General features: G+C 36.0%; 1 protein-coding gene across 1 annotated transcript in view; it reads left to right on the forward strand.

The window, feature by feature from the left end:
• Window positions 1-18,019, forward strand: part of LOC127655530 (glutamate receptor ionotropic, kainate 3-like) — a 226,605-nt gene that overhangs the window by 173,563 nt on the left and 35,023 nt on the right. The window contains exon 11 of the mRNA XM_052143414.1: window positions 17,695-17,918. Within this exon, the coding sequence (XP_051999374.1) occupies window positions 17,695-17,918 (224 nt within the window). The remainder of the gene's footprint in view (window positions 1-17,694; window positions 17,919-18,019) is intronic.

Raw genomic sequence — 18,019 nt, forward strand, 5'->3', positions numbered from 1 at the left:
TGGTGATGGTTGAGAAGAGTCCCCTGATCACTGTGTAAAGCGCTTAGAGTGTAGTGTCAGAAAAGCACTATATAAATGTAACATTCATTCTAATACACCATCAACTCACCTAGAAAAAATGCTAGCTGCAAAGGTGACAGAGCACTACTGGATTGCATTGAGATGCCACGAAGACACATCGGCAAATGCTGCCACAGCGAATACACGTTTAAACACCTCTACCATGTCAGCAGAACTATACAATGCTGAAAGCAGCTTCCCCTCAATGTACCCCAAACCCATTCTCTAAAGTCTCAGTGCTGTCAGACTGAATGTGTAAACCCTGTCACAGGGAAGGGCGCTGCTGTGCTGGCTTCTCATCCCATTGCCCTTTCACTGTCCTCACCCTCTGAGGTCACCAGCAGCCCTGGGCATGAGAGATGTAATAGCTTAAGTGGCATTTAGTGGAGGAAGTCATATGGTGGGAGTCAATGGTGAGGTGCTGGAAGGGTTGGGAGAGGTGACTTACTGCAGCGGCACTTAATCTTCCTTGTGCTTCGGCCAGATCCAGCCCGAATGCAGTCACCTTGAGGGGAACAAAGAGATTATGGCTGGAAGAGTCAGAAATGGAGGTGAAGTGTGTGCAGGTTTGGTTTGGGGTTTTACACTGCAATAATAATTCAGTATAGTCAGTAGGGCTTGGTTAAAATGTCGATTTTTAGACGCATCACAATCTTCATTTGAACATTCCCAATATTGATTATAAACTTCCGAGGTCGATTCTTCACTCTGCAACCCTCTACAATACAAGTAAATATTTCACATATGCAACCAGACTTTGGATGCAAATATTTAGATTTTACTAACCAGTGATTTAAACGTATGGTGTTATAAGCTAATAAAACTAAACACAGAGCACCTCTTGAGATGGTCGGAGATCATTTGTGGCGTTCATACAAACAACACTGTTCTTGCGAAATGTTTCCACATGACTGAAAGAGAAAAAAAGAGAGAAAACTCTTCACACGCGTGTGCTTCGTGAGAGATGCTCACGCTGTGCGCGTGAGTGGTAGATAGCTTCTGAATCTCTGAAAATGGACCAACTCAGACACATGCACCGACAGCTTTTCTTTTGTCTGTTCTTCATAATATAATTAGGTTTGTTCAACCACAAGTCTGTTTGTCTAAAGGGATTTCTTTTCATGTGTCACTCCGAGACGTCTTACAGGTCCTTGGTTGAGAATAAAAGTTTTTATTAATCGTTCCATATAACGTGTGTCCAAAGATGAAATCCATACAATCCATTTGTCATTAAATAACATCTCTTTTATATTATTTCTGTTCTTTATAGTCAAAAACAAAAAAATTCTAATCACAATAGCAAGGATGCTGTAAAGAAACCATTTGACTCTATTTTCTTTATATGCTCTCAAAAGCCTTTGCTGAACTGCTGCTATTCTTATATATATATATATATATATATATATATATATATATATATATATATATATATATATATATATATATATATATATATATATAAATAAGAGACAGTACAGCTTTAGTACATGTTCTACATATCATGATATATATAATATAATTTTGCACAGAGATCTTATACTGATGACGGGAGTGTCAAACCACTCCGTAAAGTCTTCTCCAGCACATCTCAAAGACTTTCAATGGGGTTAAGGACATGGGCCAATTCAAAATGATTCCTCATGCTCTCTGAACCACTCTTTCACAGTTTGAGCCCGATGAATCTTGGCATTGTCATCCTGGAATATGCCTGTGCTGCCAGGGAAGAAAAAAAATCCATTGATGGGATAACCTGGTCATTCAGTACATAACATTGCTGAGCCTAAATCTGACCAATTAAAGCAACCCCAGATCATAACACTGCCTCAAGAGGATTGTACAGTGGGCACTATGCATGATGGGTTCATCGCTTCTCTTCTTATCCTGAGGCACTCATCGCTTTGGAATTGGGTAAATCTGGACTCATCAGACCACATGACATTTTTCCATTGCTCCACAGTCCAATCTTTATGCTCCCTAGCAAAATGAAGTTGTTTTTTCTGATTAGCCTCACTAATAAGTGGCTTTCTTGTGGTCACACAGCAGTTTAGTCCCAATCCTTCGAATTGTTCATGTGGAAATGATCTTACACTATTAATTATTACACTTACTATTAAACATCGCCGTGAGTTTAACCGTAGATTTTACGATATGACTTCAAGCGTTTTAGTGATCTCAGATAACTGTCATTCAAGATTTTTTTTTTTACCATTTCTTCCATGAAGCTGACGGTTCACCATTATCCTTCAGGTTTTAATAATGCGTTGGACAGATTTTAACCCAATTCCAGTGATTTCAGCAATCCTAGTTGTTTTCTTTGCTTGATGCAGGCCAATAATTTGCCCCTTCTGAAACAAAGTAACATCTTTTCCACGACCACAGGATATGGCTTCCGACTTGGTTGTTTAAGAAATGAGAAGCTGCACACTGCATCAGTTTGGGTTGGAATAATTGTTGCCAGCTTAAACATATTAATCACTGCAATAATGAACCAATCATCGGCTCTTAAATATCTGCTTATTTAAATGCAAAAGGCGACAATTTTTGTTTTTGTTTTGGCCAGGCAGTGTAAAGCAATTTCAAGACAGCATACTTACTGATGGAATACATGGATTTGTAAACATTTTTAAAACGTTCGGGTCATTTTTGACCCAGGAGAGGTATATAATAATTTTGAAATACCACATAGTTTTTAGAACGGGAACCAAACATTGTTACTTTGTCAACACTGTCAAAATACACATAATTATTTACACTTTTTCCCCATATTTTTTTATAAATCTATTTAAGAGATATAATCATTCAAATAATTGTTACAACTTTTGCGTTCATGGGTCAATTTGACACGAGCATCAATTGTGGCTGTACACATGACATTGTGTAGATGTTTTTGTACATAAGTGAATGACAGGTACTACTATCTAAAGGGGGTGTGGCAAGAGCAAAAGTTCATGCACTGCTAACAGCAAACTCACACATCTACATTGGGCAGTTCAAGCTAGTAAATAGAATAGATTTGTCTTAAAAACATAGTAAATAATTATTAAAGTTGTATACTTGAGTTGTACAGTTGTTTTGAGGATGTTTAGTTGAAAAAGGATATGTTGGTTTCATAACTTTTGACCACCAAGCTGCATTGAGCAGTTATGAGTCAAAGGAAATTCATTCAAATTACTAGTAATTCTCACATTAGATGTTAATATAAATTGTATCTTATGTTATATTTAGATATGTCTTCACATGCATCACACTATAACACTGTAGTTAAAGTATATTTTGAAATGTCAAAGAATTTATACATTTTATTATTTAAAAAATGCATATTCATTCATATTCATTTTTGTCAATTAACATTCCAAAAATATATATTGTTTTACATGTTTGAACAATTAAGAACTTAGAAATGACTTGCAATGTAGTTTTAGATGAAAACCACCAGGTTATTAATGATTTATAAGCTTGAATTCCACCGGGTCAAAATTGACCCACTAATGCAAAAGGTGTATACAGATTCTGAATGCAACTGCAGGGTTAAAAACTAAAATGTGACAAAAAGCTAATGATAAAATACAATTTGTAAAATTTACATTTTCATAATGAAGTTAGAAGGTCCCCTGTACAATTATCAGCATTAGCTGAGATCATTTATTTCATATGTACGCAAGATGGACATTATATCTGAAACATATGAATAAAACCCATATGAATCAGAATCTAATCAAATTGGAATTGAATCAAATCGAGAGCTTGCGAATCGAATTTGAGTCGAATTGGGAACCTGTATCAATACCCAGCCCTAATATTCAATAATACATATATCAGTAATACTTAGTATAATCAGTAACAATATTTTTGTCTTAATTTAATACACTTAATTCAAGATATATTATCTGACAACTTGTCTTATTTTCTTACAAATTTTTGCTTCATAAGTAAATGTTTCTCCGTTTTAGGACGTTTAGACACTTTTACCGGAAAACAGCAATGCTAATTACATTTTGTTTAGTTTTTGGCTGGGAGTGAAAGCACATAGATGTCTTGTCAAACATGATAATCAAGCTAACTAATGATACCTGTAGCTACCACAACTAAACAGCTCACAACTCGACCTGGTCATTAATTCATAGCATTTTTAACGATTGCTTTTCTATAAATACTCTCTAAAGAGTTTTAGTTTCTTGTCAAGAATCCTAAGCCTTAGGCTCAATGCGATGGATTTGGGTGTGTAGTATACTTGAGTCTTATCAGATGGCTTGCACAGTATCGAAGGTGCGGTGTGTATTTTTAGGAGCACTCATTTTGCGGCTGAGTGCCCTTCTTGCTGCTGTCTATATAGATAAGCTGATCAAGAATCAGCAGACCTGAAAAGCAAACTAAGAAACATGCAGCGGGACCTGACCTCAGGCTGCCACAAGAGGCGGGGCTAGATAGACTGTTTTCATGCGAGTAAACTCAAAACCTTATCTCTGAAGAAGGATTTATGGACTCAGTGATTTCTCAACCGATTCTCACCAAATGTTGCGGCTCGAGTCCTTCATAAAAACAATTTAAGACTTCAGCTCAGAAGGACATTTTTAAATGAAATGAGATTTACAAAGTTATTTCCATGAACTTGGAATGGCTTTTCAGCTTGCTTCGTCATTGCAAAAATAATGCCAAAATAAGCTGCAGGAAACATGCGTGCTGTTTGCAGTTACAGACAAGAACTTGGTTGTTCAGGAGTCCTTGTGAGAGCCCAGGGAACAGAGAGGCTGTTATTAATGGCCCTTGTCAAAGTTATTTATCAGCTCAATTTATTTTCATCAGTATTTTTTTATTAGCTCTTACAGAATTCTCATTACGTTGGTATTGTTCTTTACACGATGAGTGTGTTATTGCAGCTGTGACATGTATTGCTCATGTAGGGTCATCCAATGTGGCCTCTGCATAGATTTAAAGAAGACAACAAGCAAACGATTTAGCATGGGGTTGTTTTCGCCCGATAAAGTGCCATTAAATCATAGAGTGATACATTTTAACTGTCACCCTACATGTTCACATAAATCATAATTTCATAACTGAATTACCAAACACCTTTGCCCTAGCACATCTATTTAATGCCACGCTGCTCTTGTAGTTTTATCAAAATAAGTCAGGCCTCCTTATACAGTACATCTTTGTTTTATGGGGCACGGTGACCTACAAAAGATAACAGAAATGTGGAAGCATATAAAAACCCAAATTTGGAAAATTTCAGGGATGTGCATCCCTTCTTGAAAAAGAAACTGTAGCTATATAACAGCAGAATTGCAGTATTGAGAATGTATTTTACATTTTACCATACAGTATATTACATAATAAGTACATTCAAGTTATCTGAAAACAGTGTTGTTGAAATTTTGTAAGGAGAACAATTACTAAATATGTATTCATTAAATAAATATTGAAATGCATACAAAAATTATTAAATGAATCATTATATTACTCATCACCAAATAAAAAAACATTCCTTGTATTTCATCTTAACTTGGGGCAGTGGTGGCTCAGTGGTTGATGCTCAGGGTTACTGACCAGAAGGTCAGGGGTTCAAGCCCCAGCACCACCAAGATGCCACTGTTGGGCCCTTAAGCAAGGCACTTAACTCCAGGTTGTTCCGGGGGGATTGTCCCTGTAATAAGTGCACTGTAAGTCGCTTTGGATAAAAGCGTCTGCCAAATGCATAAATGTAAATGTGAGCTCTAGTTTGCATCCATTTTCATTTTTGTATTATCTTTGGGATTATATTTCATTAAAGCTTGAGCTTTGGGTCTTTTCATTTTCATTTTCGGGGTTATAGATATCAGCATCATCACCTTTCAAAACTGATTTATTTAGATTTTCTGGTTAATGGGTTTAGGATTTTTTCGGCTGAGCTTAGTACAATAAGAGATTTCTTCTTAATACTTGCAGATAATGTTTCCATTCAAAATGTTGACAATGACATACTTTTAAACCATATTGAAAATGTAACATTGGCTTAGGTGTGTGGATCATTGTTAACAGCAGTATGTTCGACTTGAAAATACACAACATTATGTTGATTCTGTGACCGTGCGTCATTATGGAAGAGGATGTCCTACTTTGAAAGGTTACACACACTGTCACTGTGTGATGTGCCGATAACCGTAACTATGTAAATGTAAAGAAATGACAAATCAACCTAAAGATAATTATAAAATTAAATTGGATGAACTTTAGTGGTAAAATAAAATGCAAAAGGACATGTATTGATTTATTTAGTGATTGTATAATTAATATAATGATTTTATAGTTGTTTTAAATGACCACTTTATATATTGAATTATTTATTTCAACATTTATTTAATGATTTAATTTTCAATTTAAATTTCAGTTTTCATAGTATTAAACTTTTAATATTAAGATAAATATTTCTAATCATATTTATTAGTAAATAAATATGCATAATTAAAAAAGTTTTAATTTAGCTGGAACTAAAAAAGTATTACAAGTTAACGTAAACTATTGCGAGGTAATGCAAAACTATTTTGAGGGCAAACAAAACTATTTCAGAATAAAATTCCCTCCCAGTCCTCAAGGAGCTCAAATCCAGATACAATTTAAAATCCAAATTAACATTATGTGTTGCATTTCCTTTAAAAAAAATGTATAAATAAATACAAAATTAATAAATTAAAATAAGCAATTAATTATTGAATTCTGAATTTTGCCCAATCCTACTATGTAATAAAATAATGAGTTAATAGATATATGCTATAATAAATAAATAATAATAATAATGTGTTAAAAAGTAACATTTAACAGTTAATCACACCCCTAAACTGAATGTGATATAGTCAATTAAAAGTGAAACAATCTGTCTGTAAACAATTGTTGGAAAAATTACTTGTTTAGAACATCTACTTTGTGCATGACACAAGTTCCGATTACTTATTTGCATTAGGTATACCGCATTTTAAAATCTGGTTAAAATACACATATTATTTCTTGTAAAACTGACCTGCTGGTAGAAAAAGTGCCAGTCACATTCTCATTTGAGTAACCACGACCTTAACCTCGTGTTTCCCTTGACCTTAAAACAATGAGGAGACTCATGTGCAGACAGATTTCAGCAGAAGTACAGTAGGCAGAGGGCTCTGGGTGTGCTAAGGGAAAACAGGGTGTGCAAAAACTGTGCAATAAAGTGACATACCATTAACAACCATTCCATTCATTTCTTTTTAGCTCTATTTTTTTTTTGGAGCCGTGTGTTACGTAATAATGACTTCAGAAAATGAATACCACTTTTATCAAATGAGAGTAAGTAGGTCTGTTTAGTCCTACAATCTGTGGTCACAATTTAATAACATTGTTTTGGAGTGAAACATTTTTCCAAAATATGCTGAGGAAAAATGTAAATCGAGGGAGATTTTGCAGTGGGGGATATCGGAATATCGACATCAATGCTTTGGGCATTTTGTGGAGCAGAAGAAAGCATGTAGCAGTAAGAAGATTTAAAATATTTACTAAGCTTTTTTTTTTTAGCTGTAACGGCACTGTAAATATAAACAAATTATCAAGTAAGGATAACACCATGGCCCCACATCGCATGTAATCTGAGACGGCCTCTTAACACATTGCATTGTACTATTGTATGACGTAACTTAACCCTAAACCTACCAATTCCTTAACCTCAGCAGCAGCAAATGTGACTCGTGTGAGAACAACATGTAGTTACACAATAAGAACATTGTATTGTATGTATTTTAATGATGGTACAGTTAAGTTAGACTCTTAATATAAAGTCGGACCCTATACTCTCTAAAATAGATTATTAAATTCCTTAATCGGCGTATTAAATTATCATCTTACAAAGCAAACAATACACTTTCTGTTTTTGTCTCATTTTTATGCTGTTGTGTAACACAACATTGAAGTAGTGTTATGGCTGCTGCAGTGGCATTGATAGATTTGTGGGAGATTATGGATCACTCATGGGATTCGGAAAGGAAATATTGATGTCCAGGAGATTCACAGAAAAATGATATCAAAACGTTGGGGCCAAACTGTGTTTATTCTGTAAGACTGGAGAGTAGTGTGTGTTAGCTTCACTGCTAAAGTGCTTATTAAAAGAGAAGTGTATACATTTTTGTATGTTAAAATACTCTATTTCTACAGTATGCAAAAAATATACTATCTTGTAATGGTAAAACGCAGTAACTAAACATTGTAAAACTGATATTGGACTCTTAGACTATGATCTGTGATCGACTGGCTTCATTTTCCAGAATTTGTTTTTTTTATAGAAGATATTAGATATTGATTCATCTAATCCAATAATCCAGAATGTTGGGGATTCCCCACTTGAGCATGTAGAGATGAGTAGTGTTGAATGCGCTAAACACCAGCAACATTAACCACTTTAAAATGGATTAACTATCTCACTCAAACGCATCCTATTTATACATGAGATTAATCACTATATCCACAACATATACAGTATGTTATATTACAACTTTCATCTGCACAGACAATGAAGCGAGAGAACAGGTAAACTTTAACTAAGTAATGCACTAATCATAATATGCCTAATTTGCGTTGTATGTCATTTTCTTAAAAAACTTGCTACACACAATGCAATATTCTTAACTGGCTAAACACATAACATTAATAACAGTCTTTAAAGAATGAAGAATTCAGAATACAGTATGCTAACTTCTAAAGAGAAGCTAATACTTCAGTTTGTTCATTACAGTATATGCTATTATTACAGGAGCTCAGGTTTTCACAACAAAGACAGTTGTTTAGTAACTAAGTAGCCTATCATTTATGTTTAATACATGCTTAAATTAAGAACATTTGTATATTTTCTTTTTTTAAATGTTTAAATATTTGATTAAAGTTTGCTCTGTTGGAGTTTGACACGTTTTTGTCATTTTGCACATTAGCATCTAAAATATATAATTTTTGTTTACTAAATTATACAAGTAAAACTGATTAAAATTAACATATATGACATGACAAAATATTGACTAATTTTAAAAGGACATTTTTATAAAAATACTTAAACTATGACTAAAACAAAAAACGTTGTAAAAATTGGCCGGGGGAATCCCAAAGTCTTATGTAAATGGTGTGAGTTTGGGGCAAGATTCCTGATTGTTTTCAACAGTGTCATAAAGGGAGAGAGTTCGGGAAACATGTTTTTTTTCCACATTCAATTTGGTCACGCTAGTGGACCATAAATTAGTCTAAACTTCAGCTTTAATCAAATACTGAGCTGAAAAATTAATTAATGTCATAAGTACTGCTGTGTCATGTAAGACTCTTACACTTTAGTTTTCTCCTTTTTTTCTGAAAGTGGCCACAATTTCCACTCCAGAGCTAAAGGTCAGGGTGGGGGAAGGAGCTAAATGATGCAACAGGCCATAATAGACTAGATTTAGTTATAATTGATGACCTCATTAATCATCCAGTCATGCCAGTGTTAATAGCCACCTTAGCATGTAATTTCTCCCTGTTACAGTAATTAATCTTTGCTCCGGTGGATAAGCTGGAAGGTTATGTACCAGCGCGGGCTCAGTGTCTCGCTGTACTAACTTTGACTTGGACAATGTAGGACCCTTTACTAAATTTCACAGTCCTGAGCTGATTCAATGTTGTGACTTGACAAGCAAAGACAAACTGCTAAGAGGATTATCATGGATAATACTGACATATTCATTGTCCATTAGCAAGTATTAACAATATCTCTTAATCTCTGGTATAACAACCTCTTACTCATGCAAATGTGTTGTTTTTATAAAATGGTGGACCCAGCTAATCGATCATGTTCTAAGCTGTTGTAAAAGTTAATATACGCATCAGGTTTGGGGAAGCTACTTTGAAACTGTAGTTTGCTAAGACACAAGCTACCCATAATGTAAAGTAGTTACACTACAGTTTGGTTAAAAGGGTCATGACATACTCTTTTTTTATAATTGTATTATCTTCCCTGAGGTCGACTTATAATGTTAGTAATTTATTTTGGAAGCAAACAGTCATAATTTATTAATAATGTATATAATAATTTGATATACATATATACAATTTGATATGCAATATATTATATATATGTCTCTGGCCCTCTGTCTGAAATGCTCAGTTTTAAGCTCTCTGGCCCTTTAAGACTTAACGCAAACGCCCACTGTTGTAATTGGCTAACATCATGCAGCCCTTCCAATACAGCCATTTTTTAAACACAATCCGAAGAAAATGAACAAACTCTACACAAAATAAAACTACATTTCTGGGTTAACACATAACATACTCCCAACACATTTCATCTCAATGTATCAAACTGTTCACTCAAGCAGCACCATAAACTATTACACAGTCATGACATATGAAATATTCATGAATTGAACTGGCAACTTGTGGTTTTTCATCCAATAGTACAATTTTAACTGCCCCATCTTTCAATAACAGTTTCTTTGCTAAACTTGAATCATATTGTGACTGTTTCACAAGCTGAAATCTTCTGAATACACAAATGTAATACAATCAGCTGTGATTTTGGGTACTTCAGCCGCCTTATACAGGCGAAAGCAGAGACGCTAGTCTTCACATCTCGCATTTTCCTGGTTTGTTTAAACGCAGAACTGCATGTGTTTCTCAAAGTCAGTGGCAGCAGCAGAATGAGACGTGTTTTTAAAAGTTTAGCTTGTAGCGCTCTAAAAATGCTGCGCACATCACTGCAAACGCATCAAAATTATCAAAGACATCCTGTAGTGCATGTTTACAAAAGACCAACAATTAAAAATAGCACAGATGAGTGCAAAATGGTCCATTGAAGGTCGCCTTCAAAACAGCACAACACCAAGGCAGCGCATCTGAATGAAACACAATGGGGGATCCTTTTCAAAGTTATAACTTGGCATCACATCTTTTAAAAGAGGCGCAAGATGTATGATAATGGTCAAAGCAGTTCACGATTATTTAGAAAAAACATTTAAATCCAGATAGACACATGAAGGTGTCCTGTGTAAGTCGACTTTGGATGAATCTCCCATGATAGGTCCATCTCTCTCCTCTTCACCTGTGTGACTGACCGAGCACCAGTGGTGTGGAAATATGGTGCAATGATGGAAAAACAGGCATTAACGTATGGCTGAAGAGGTAGTCTTGTGCAGATATATTTGGTCCTTCTGACATCACAAGATCCACAAATGTAATATACATTTCAGACTGTCTGATCAGCTCTTTCTGTGCTATGGAGGACTCACAAAAGGAATGTCTTCCTCCAAGCAAAGACTTTCTCACCGAATCATTGATGTGATTGCCCTGGCTTACAAGCCGGATGAGCTTGTCGCTGCATCGGAGAGTCCATATGTATACATATGTATTGCAGCAGGATGCTCAAAACAAATTTGCAAGGTTTTACAACCTAGATGTAACGTCTATCTATTCACAAGTCCTCTCTATTTAGAGCGTTTGCTATTTCGTTCGCAAAATGTATACTTATGCCCCTCCCTTTAAGAATGGGCTCCCCATCATATTACACATCTGCCTGCATTCAGCACGTTGTACTTTAACATGAAGTCACAAGCACTTTCATTATAAATATACTTCCTTCCTGACTGGGTTTGTGAAGTTGTTATGAAGGGTTCATACTATATGGCTATATAGTTCATACATCCATTGACATGAGGGTCACTCATACTCAGGTCAGTTGCTGCCCTGCAAGAATGTGGCGTTGTGTTACCTCTCTGGGAGTTATGATAGAATTCTGTTCTCCATATGCCTTTGCAGAATGCAATGTAATGTCTCGGTTAGTACCCATCCTCCGTTCCCTGAGACAATGGGAATGAGACATTGTGAATGCTGGCCGCACTGCAAGACTCCGAATTCTTTGAGGTGCGAGCGATGCGCTCTTTGTCCATCAGTCAGGAAATTCTGAGGAATGGTTTTTGTGCATCAGCTTTTATTGCGGAGAGCTTTGCGCCTAAAAAGGGCAGGGCTCAAATACCATAGCCAATATTAGAATATTGCTGGTATTGTAGAAAGGTTTCATCTAGTTAATGTGGAACGACATTCCCCATATGCTTTAGCAGAACGCAATGTCTAATTCCTTTTATCTCGGGGAACCGAGGTTACGAACAAAACCAAGACGTTTCGTTTATTTTGACATATTAAACTTTGTTTAGAGGAATTTCTAATCAGTAGAGAAAAAAACTGAATATCAGGAGATTAAGGCCACGTCCACATTAATCTGCTTACATTTGAAAACAAAATTTTTGTGGTCTCTGTCCACACTGCATTTTTAAAGCATTTTACAAAAGCTGCTCGTTCACACTGAAACATATGAAAACGCTTAAATCCTTTTACTGTCCATGCGAAAAATCGCCATTCCATGTATGGTCTGAAACACAATTGTCCTCGTGTTTCATCGCCAGACAGCAATTCAGAGTAAACTTCTTGTTGCCTTGGAACAAATGCAATGTGAAGATTGAACAACGAAACAATTATCTTTAACAATACTATCAAAGTGAATAGCTGGCACAACAACATCACTACAATATGGTCCTCCATCTTGATTGTTTAGGTTTGAATGGATCACATGACTGTGTCACATAGCAACAAATTCATCAGGGTTTTCAGATATACTGTATCCATTTTCCCTTTCCACACTACAATGTGAAGACCCTGTTTTCAAATGTATCCACTTGGGAGAGATACATATAAAAGATACATTTTCTCTAGACAAAAATGCTGTCTCAGTGTGGATGGAAGGCCAAGAGTAAGAGGAGAAAGAAGTGTTTTCAAATGAAAATTAGTGTGGGTGTGGTCTAATTAGTTAAGGCAGAAATAGTCAAATCAACTTGTGTTAGACTAAAGCAACGCCTTTGTTGTGTGATTTAGAATTTATTTTAATTGCAATTTAGTGAATTATTCTTCCTTTCATTCTTATTAAAACTCCATTCAACATTCTGTGGTGAATGGCCAATTCAAATTCACAGTCCTAAATTGAAAGAGAGACAGTTCTTAAATTTTCAAACAACTGTCAAACAGCATTGCATTTTATTCTAACCACTTATTAAATGAAATAGACCAAAGCCCAGACTGCAGGAGTGAAAGAACAGTACAAAGAATGCCAATACAATTCATAGTCCAATCAACAGGATGGGTCACAGAATGAAATGTAACAGCAGTCTTGTGGTAGAATGGATAAAGGACATCAAGTTATGATGAATATGCTCCATTCCGTGATAGCTGGATTGCAGTATTTTGTAAGAGCAAAGTCTGAACCCCTTTGCGAGTCTCATCATGTTAGGGGGAAGGATGCAGTGAAGCGTGCACCAAGCATCTGGTTTCATTAACCTCCTGTCCAACCCTGGAGAGAAGGAAGCAGGGTAAGGCAATGTAAATGGTGACCTTCTAAATATGCAGCCAGACATCAGCAAGTGAACGCCTCCCTGCTCTTGCGATTCATGGAGAGGGATGGAATGGAATAGCAGATAGAGAGGAAACTAGGCCACTTGTTTCAACCATTGAGTCACCTTGGCAATTCTGAGTTTGAGCCTCTGGGGTGTGAATTTACCAATTTAAGAGTGATAGACTGCTTTTTATGCTTTCAAATCTTTATTTTTGACAGATTTTCCCATCATTTGTGGTTACAATGATATTTATACAGTATATGTGTGTGTGTGTGTGTGTACTGTATATATACACACACACACACACACACACACACACACACACACGATCAGCCACAATCAGATGCAAATCTTCTCACCACAATTGTACAGAGTAATTATCTGAGTTACCGTAGACTTTGTCAGTCTGGCCATTCTCTGTTGACCTCTCTCATTAACAATGCATTTCCAGCTGCAGAACTGCCATTCACTGGATGTTCTTTTGTTTGGCTGAGTAAATTCTAGAAACTGTTGTGTGTGAAAATCCCAGGAGATCAGCAGTTACAGAAATACTCAAACCAGCCCTGCTATTCTGAGATGCAGGTTGGCGCTGTTATGGTGGCATGAGGGGGGCCTACACAATATTAGGCAGGTGGTTTTAATGCTGTGGCTGCTGCAAGATTTGACTGCTGATTTGATTTTACTACAACTTTATGATTGCTGTAGGAAAGTGGATTGCCACAGTCTACTGGCGGATTAATATTGTGGAGGATGAGAGTTTAAGAGATTAAATGTTACTTGAATTGGTGATATTTTAGTGCATTACTATCTTTATACTGTGTAAGGCTTTGTTTGGAAAATGTTAAAGCATTCCATTGTTACATATTATTTTGTTTTCTTTACTAAGATGAAAATAAATGCATATTGACAAGAACTATAGAATAACTATAGTGTCAAATTTCAGCACTTTCAAATCATGTGATTAATCACGATTATCTACACAAAATTATGAGATTAATCGCATTTAAAAATATTCATTGAATGTCAGACATTTAAACGTAGAACACATTAACAGTCTTATGTCAGTTAGGATCACTACTTTATTTTAAGAATGTGAAATGTTAAATGAATAATAGTAGAGTATGATTTATTTCAGCTTTTATTTCTTTCATCACATTCCCAGTGGGTCAGAAGATTACATACACTTTGTTAATATTTGGTAGCATTGCCTTTACATTGTTTAACTCGGGTCAAACATTTTGGGTAACCTTCAACAAGATTCTCACAATAAATTGCTCCAGACAGAACTTGTGTAACGGAGTCAGGTTTGTAGGCCTCATTTGCTCGCACACACTTTTTCAGTTTTCAATCGGATTGATGTCAGGGCTTTGTGATGGACACTCCAATACTTTGACTTTCTTGTCCATTAGCCATTTTGCCACAGCTTTGGAGGTATGCTTGGGGTCATTGTCCATTTGGAAGACCCATTTGTGATCAAGCTTTAACTTCATGGCAGATGTCTTGAGATGCTGCTTCAATATATCCACATAATTGTCCTTCCTCATGATGCCATCTATTTTGTGTAGTGCACCAGTCCCTCCTGCAGCAAAGCAGCCCCACATCATGATGCTGCCACCCTCATGCTTCACAGTTGGGATGGTGTTCTTCGCTTGAAAGCCTCACCCTTTATCCTCCAAACATAAATTTAATTATGGCCAAATAATTACATTTTTGTTTCATGATACCAGAGGACAAGATCTTTGTCCCCATGTGCACTTGCAAACTGTAGTCTGGCTTTTTTATGGCTGTTTTGGAGCAGTGGCTTCTTCCTTGCTGAGCAGCCTTTCAGGTTATGTCGATATAGGACTTGTTTTACTGTGGATATAGATAAATGTGGTCCACATTTATTTTATTTCTGAAGTCTTGGCTGATTTCTTTTACTATGATCTCAAGCAAAGAGGCACAGAGTTTGAAGGTAGGCCTTAAAATACATCCACAGGTACACCTCCAATTGACTCCAATTAGCCTATCGGAAGCTAATTAGCTAATTGCCTAAAGGACTGACATAATTTTCTGGAATTTTCCAAGCTGCTTATTATGTCAAAGGCACAGTTAACTTAGTGTATGTGAACTTCTGTCCCACTGGAATTGTGATATAGTCAATTAAAAGTGAAACAATCTGTCTGTAAACAATTGTTGGAAAAATTACTTGTTTAGAACATCTACTTTGTGCATGACACAAGTTACCATAACTATAGTTTGCTAATATGAAATCTGTGGAGTGGTTAAAAAATTTGGTTTAATGACTTCAACCTAAGTGTATGTAAACTTCTGACTTCAACTGTACATTATATGTTGATTGATTAATACAATTAATTGCAAACATTTTATGTAATCAATATACAATAATCTGATTGTAGAAAAAGTCCTTATTATGGAATTTTACATTCAGTTTAGGGGTGTGATTAACTGTTAAATGTTACTTTTTAACACATTATTATTTATTTATTTATTTATTTTTGTATACTGTATACACACACAAATGTCCCTCTTCTGGTAAAAAGTTGTTATCAGCAAGGTCATAGGAATATATTGCACAGATGCAGGTGACAACCCTGAAATACATTTTTTAGACATATTCAAAATGTTGGCGTTAAGAAACTGCCATTAGGTGGAGGTAAGTCTGGTAATATAAAACCAAACATTATTACCATACCACAAGTCTTATTTCAATGTATCTTTCTCTGTTCATATATATCTTATGCCTGCTGACCTATCCTGTATTTTGTGTGTGCGTGTGTGTGTGTGTGTGTGTGTGTGTGCTTGCGTGCGTGCGTGCGTGTGTTTCTGTTCTTTCTGTATTGCAATCTTCTGTTCCGATTACTTATTTGCATTAGGTATACCGCATTTTAAAATCTGGTTAAAATACACATATTATTTCTTGTAAAACTGACCTGCTGGTAGAAAAAGTGCCAGTCACATTCTCATTTGAGTAACCACCCATATATTGACTAGTTTCTGTATTTCCCTTGACCTTAAAACAATGAGGAGACTCATGTGCAGACAGATTTCAGCAGAAGTACAGTAGGCAGAGGGCTCTGGGTGTGCTAAGGGAAAACAGGGTGTGCAAAAACTGTGCAATAAAGTGACATACCATTAACAACCATTCCATTCATTTCTTTTTAGCTCTATTTTTTTTTCGGAGCCGTGTGTTACGTAATAATGACTTCAGAAAATGAATACCACTTTTATCAAAGGAGAGTAAGTAGGTCTGTTTAGTCCTACAATCTGTGGTCACAATTTAATAGCATTGTTTTGGAGTGAAACATTTTTCCAAAATATGCTGAGGAAAAATGTAAATCGAGGGAGATTTTGCAGTGGGGGATATCGGAATATCGACATCAATGCTTTGGGCATTTTGTGGAGCAGAAGAAAGCATGTAGCAGTAAGAAGATTTAAAATATTTACTAAGCTTTTTTTTTTTTAGCTGTAACGGCACTGTAAATATAAACAGAAATATGTCACATCAATTATTATTATCAAGTAAGGATAACACCATGGCCCCACATCGCATGTAATCTGAGACGGCCTCTTAACACATTGCATTGTACTATTGTATGACGTAACTTATCCCTAAACCTACCAATTCCTTAACCTCAGCAGCAGCAAATGTGACTCGTGTGAGAACAACATGTAGTTACACAATAAGAACATTGTATTGTATGTATTTTAATGATGGTACAGTTAAGTTAGACACTTAATATAAAGTCGGACCCTATACTCTCTAAAATAGATTATTAAATTTCTTAATCGGCGTATTAAATTATCATCTTACATCAATGCATTTTACAGTCCTACAATTAAAACAAGTTATTTTTATTTGGGTTGGGACATTTTTAGTTGCATTTGAACACCCTGGCACACTGGTGTGACACACCCTGGCACTGATCAGCAGATGTGGGATTTCGTTGCCGCGATGGGGAGTGAAATATAGTAGCCTACAGGGAGCTACTTAGAAGACAGGTACCCACTAAGACACAATTATTTTTCATTGAGAGTAGCAGATGGTCACTGAAGTTAAAGCAATAACGTAAAATCTGCTCAACTAGAGAACACGGCGCCTTCGCAAGGATCCTCAACTGTGGCTTAAATGTACATAACAATGTCAGACTTTTTTTTTATATTTATGTTTTTTATCAATTTGGTTTCAAATGTTATTTGTCTCCAAACAATCCTTCAATCCAATGTTTTGTTTCCTGTCTTCCAGAGAGCTGATCTAGCCGTGGCTCCTCTCACGATCACGTTTGCGCGGGAGAAAGCCATCGACTTCTCCAAACCCTTCCTGAACACTGGCATCAGCATCCTGTACCGCAAACCCAACAGCACCAACAGCGGCTTCTTCTCTTTCCTGAACCCCATGACCCCTGACATCTGGGTGTACATCCTACTGGCCTATCTGGGCGTCAGCTGTGTGCTGTTCGTCATCGCCAGGTGGGCGAAACCTCATTGAAATATTCCTTGAAACATTTTCTTTAAATTCACACAAGAACACATAAAAAATCAAACAGAAATGTGTTATTAGAGGGGTTTTC

Source organism: Xyrauchen texanus, chromosome 15 (assembly GCF_025860055.1).
Source record: "Xyrauchen texanus isolate HMW12.3.18 chromosome 15, RBS_HiC_50CHRs, whole genome shotgun sequence".
NCBI lineage: Eukaryota > Metazoa > Chordata > Actinopteri > Cypriniformes > Catostomidae > Xyrauchen > Xyrauchen texanus.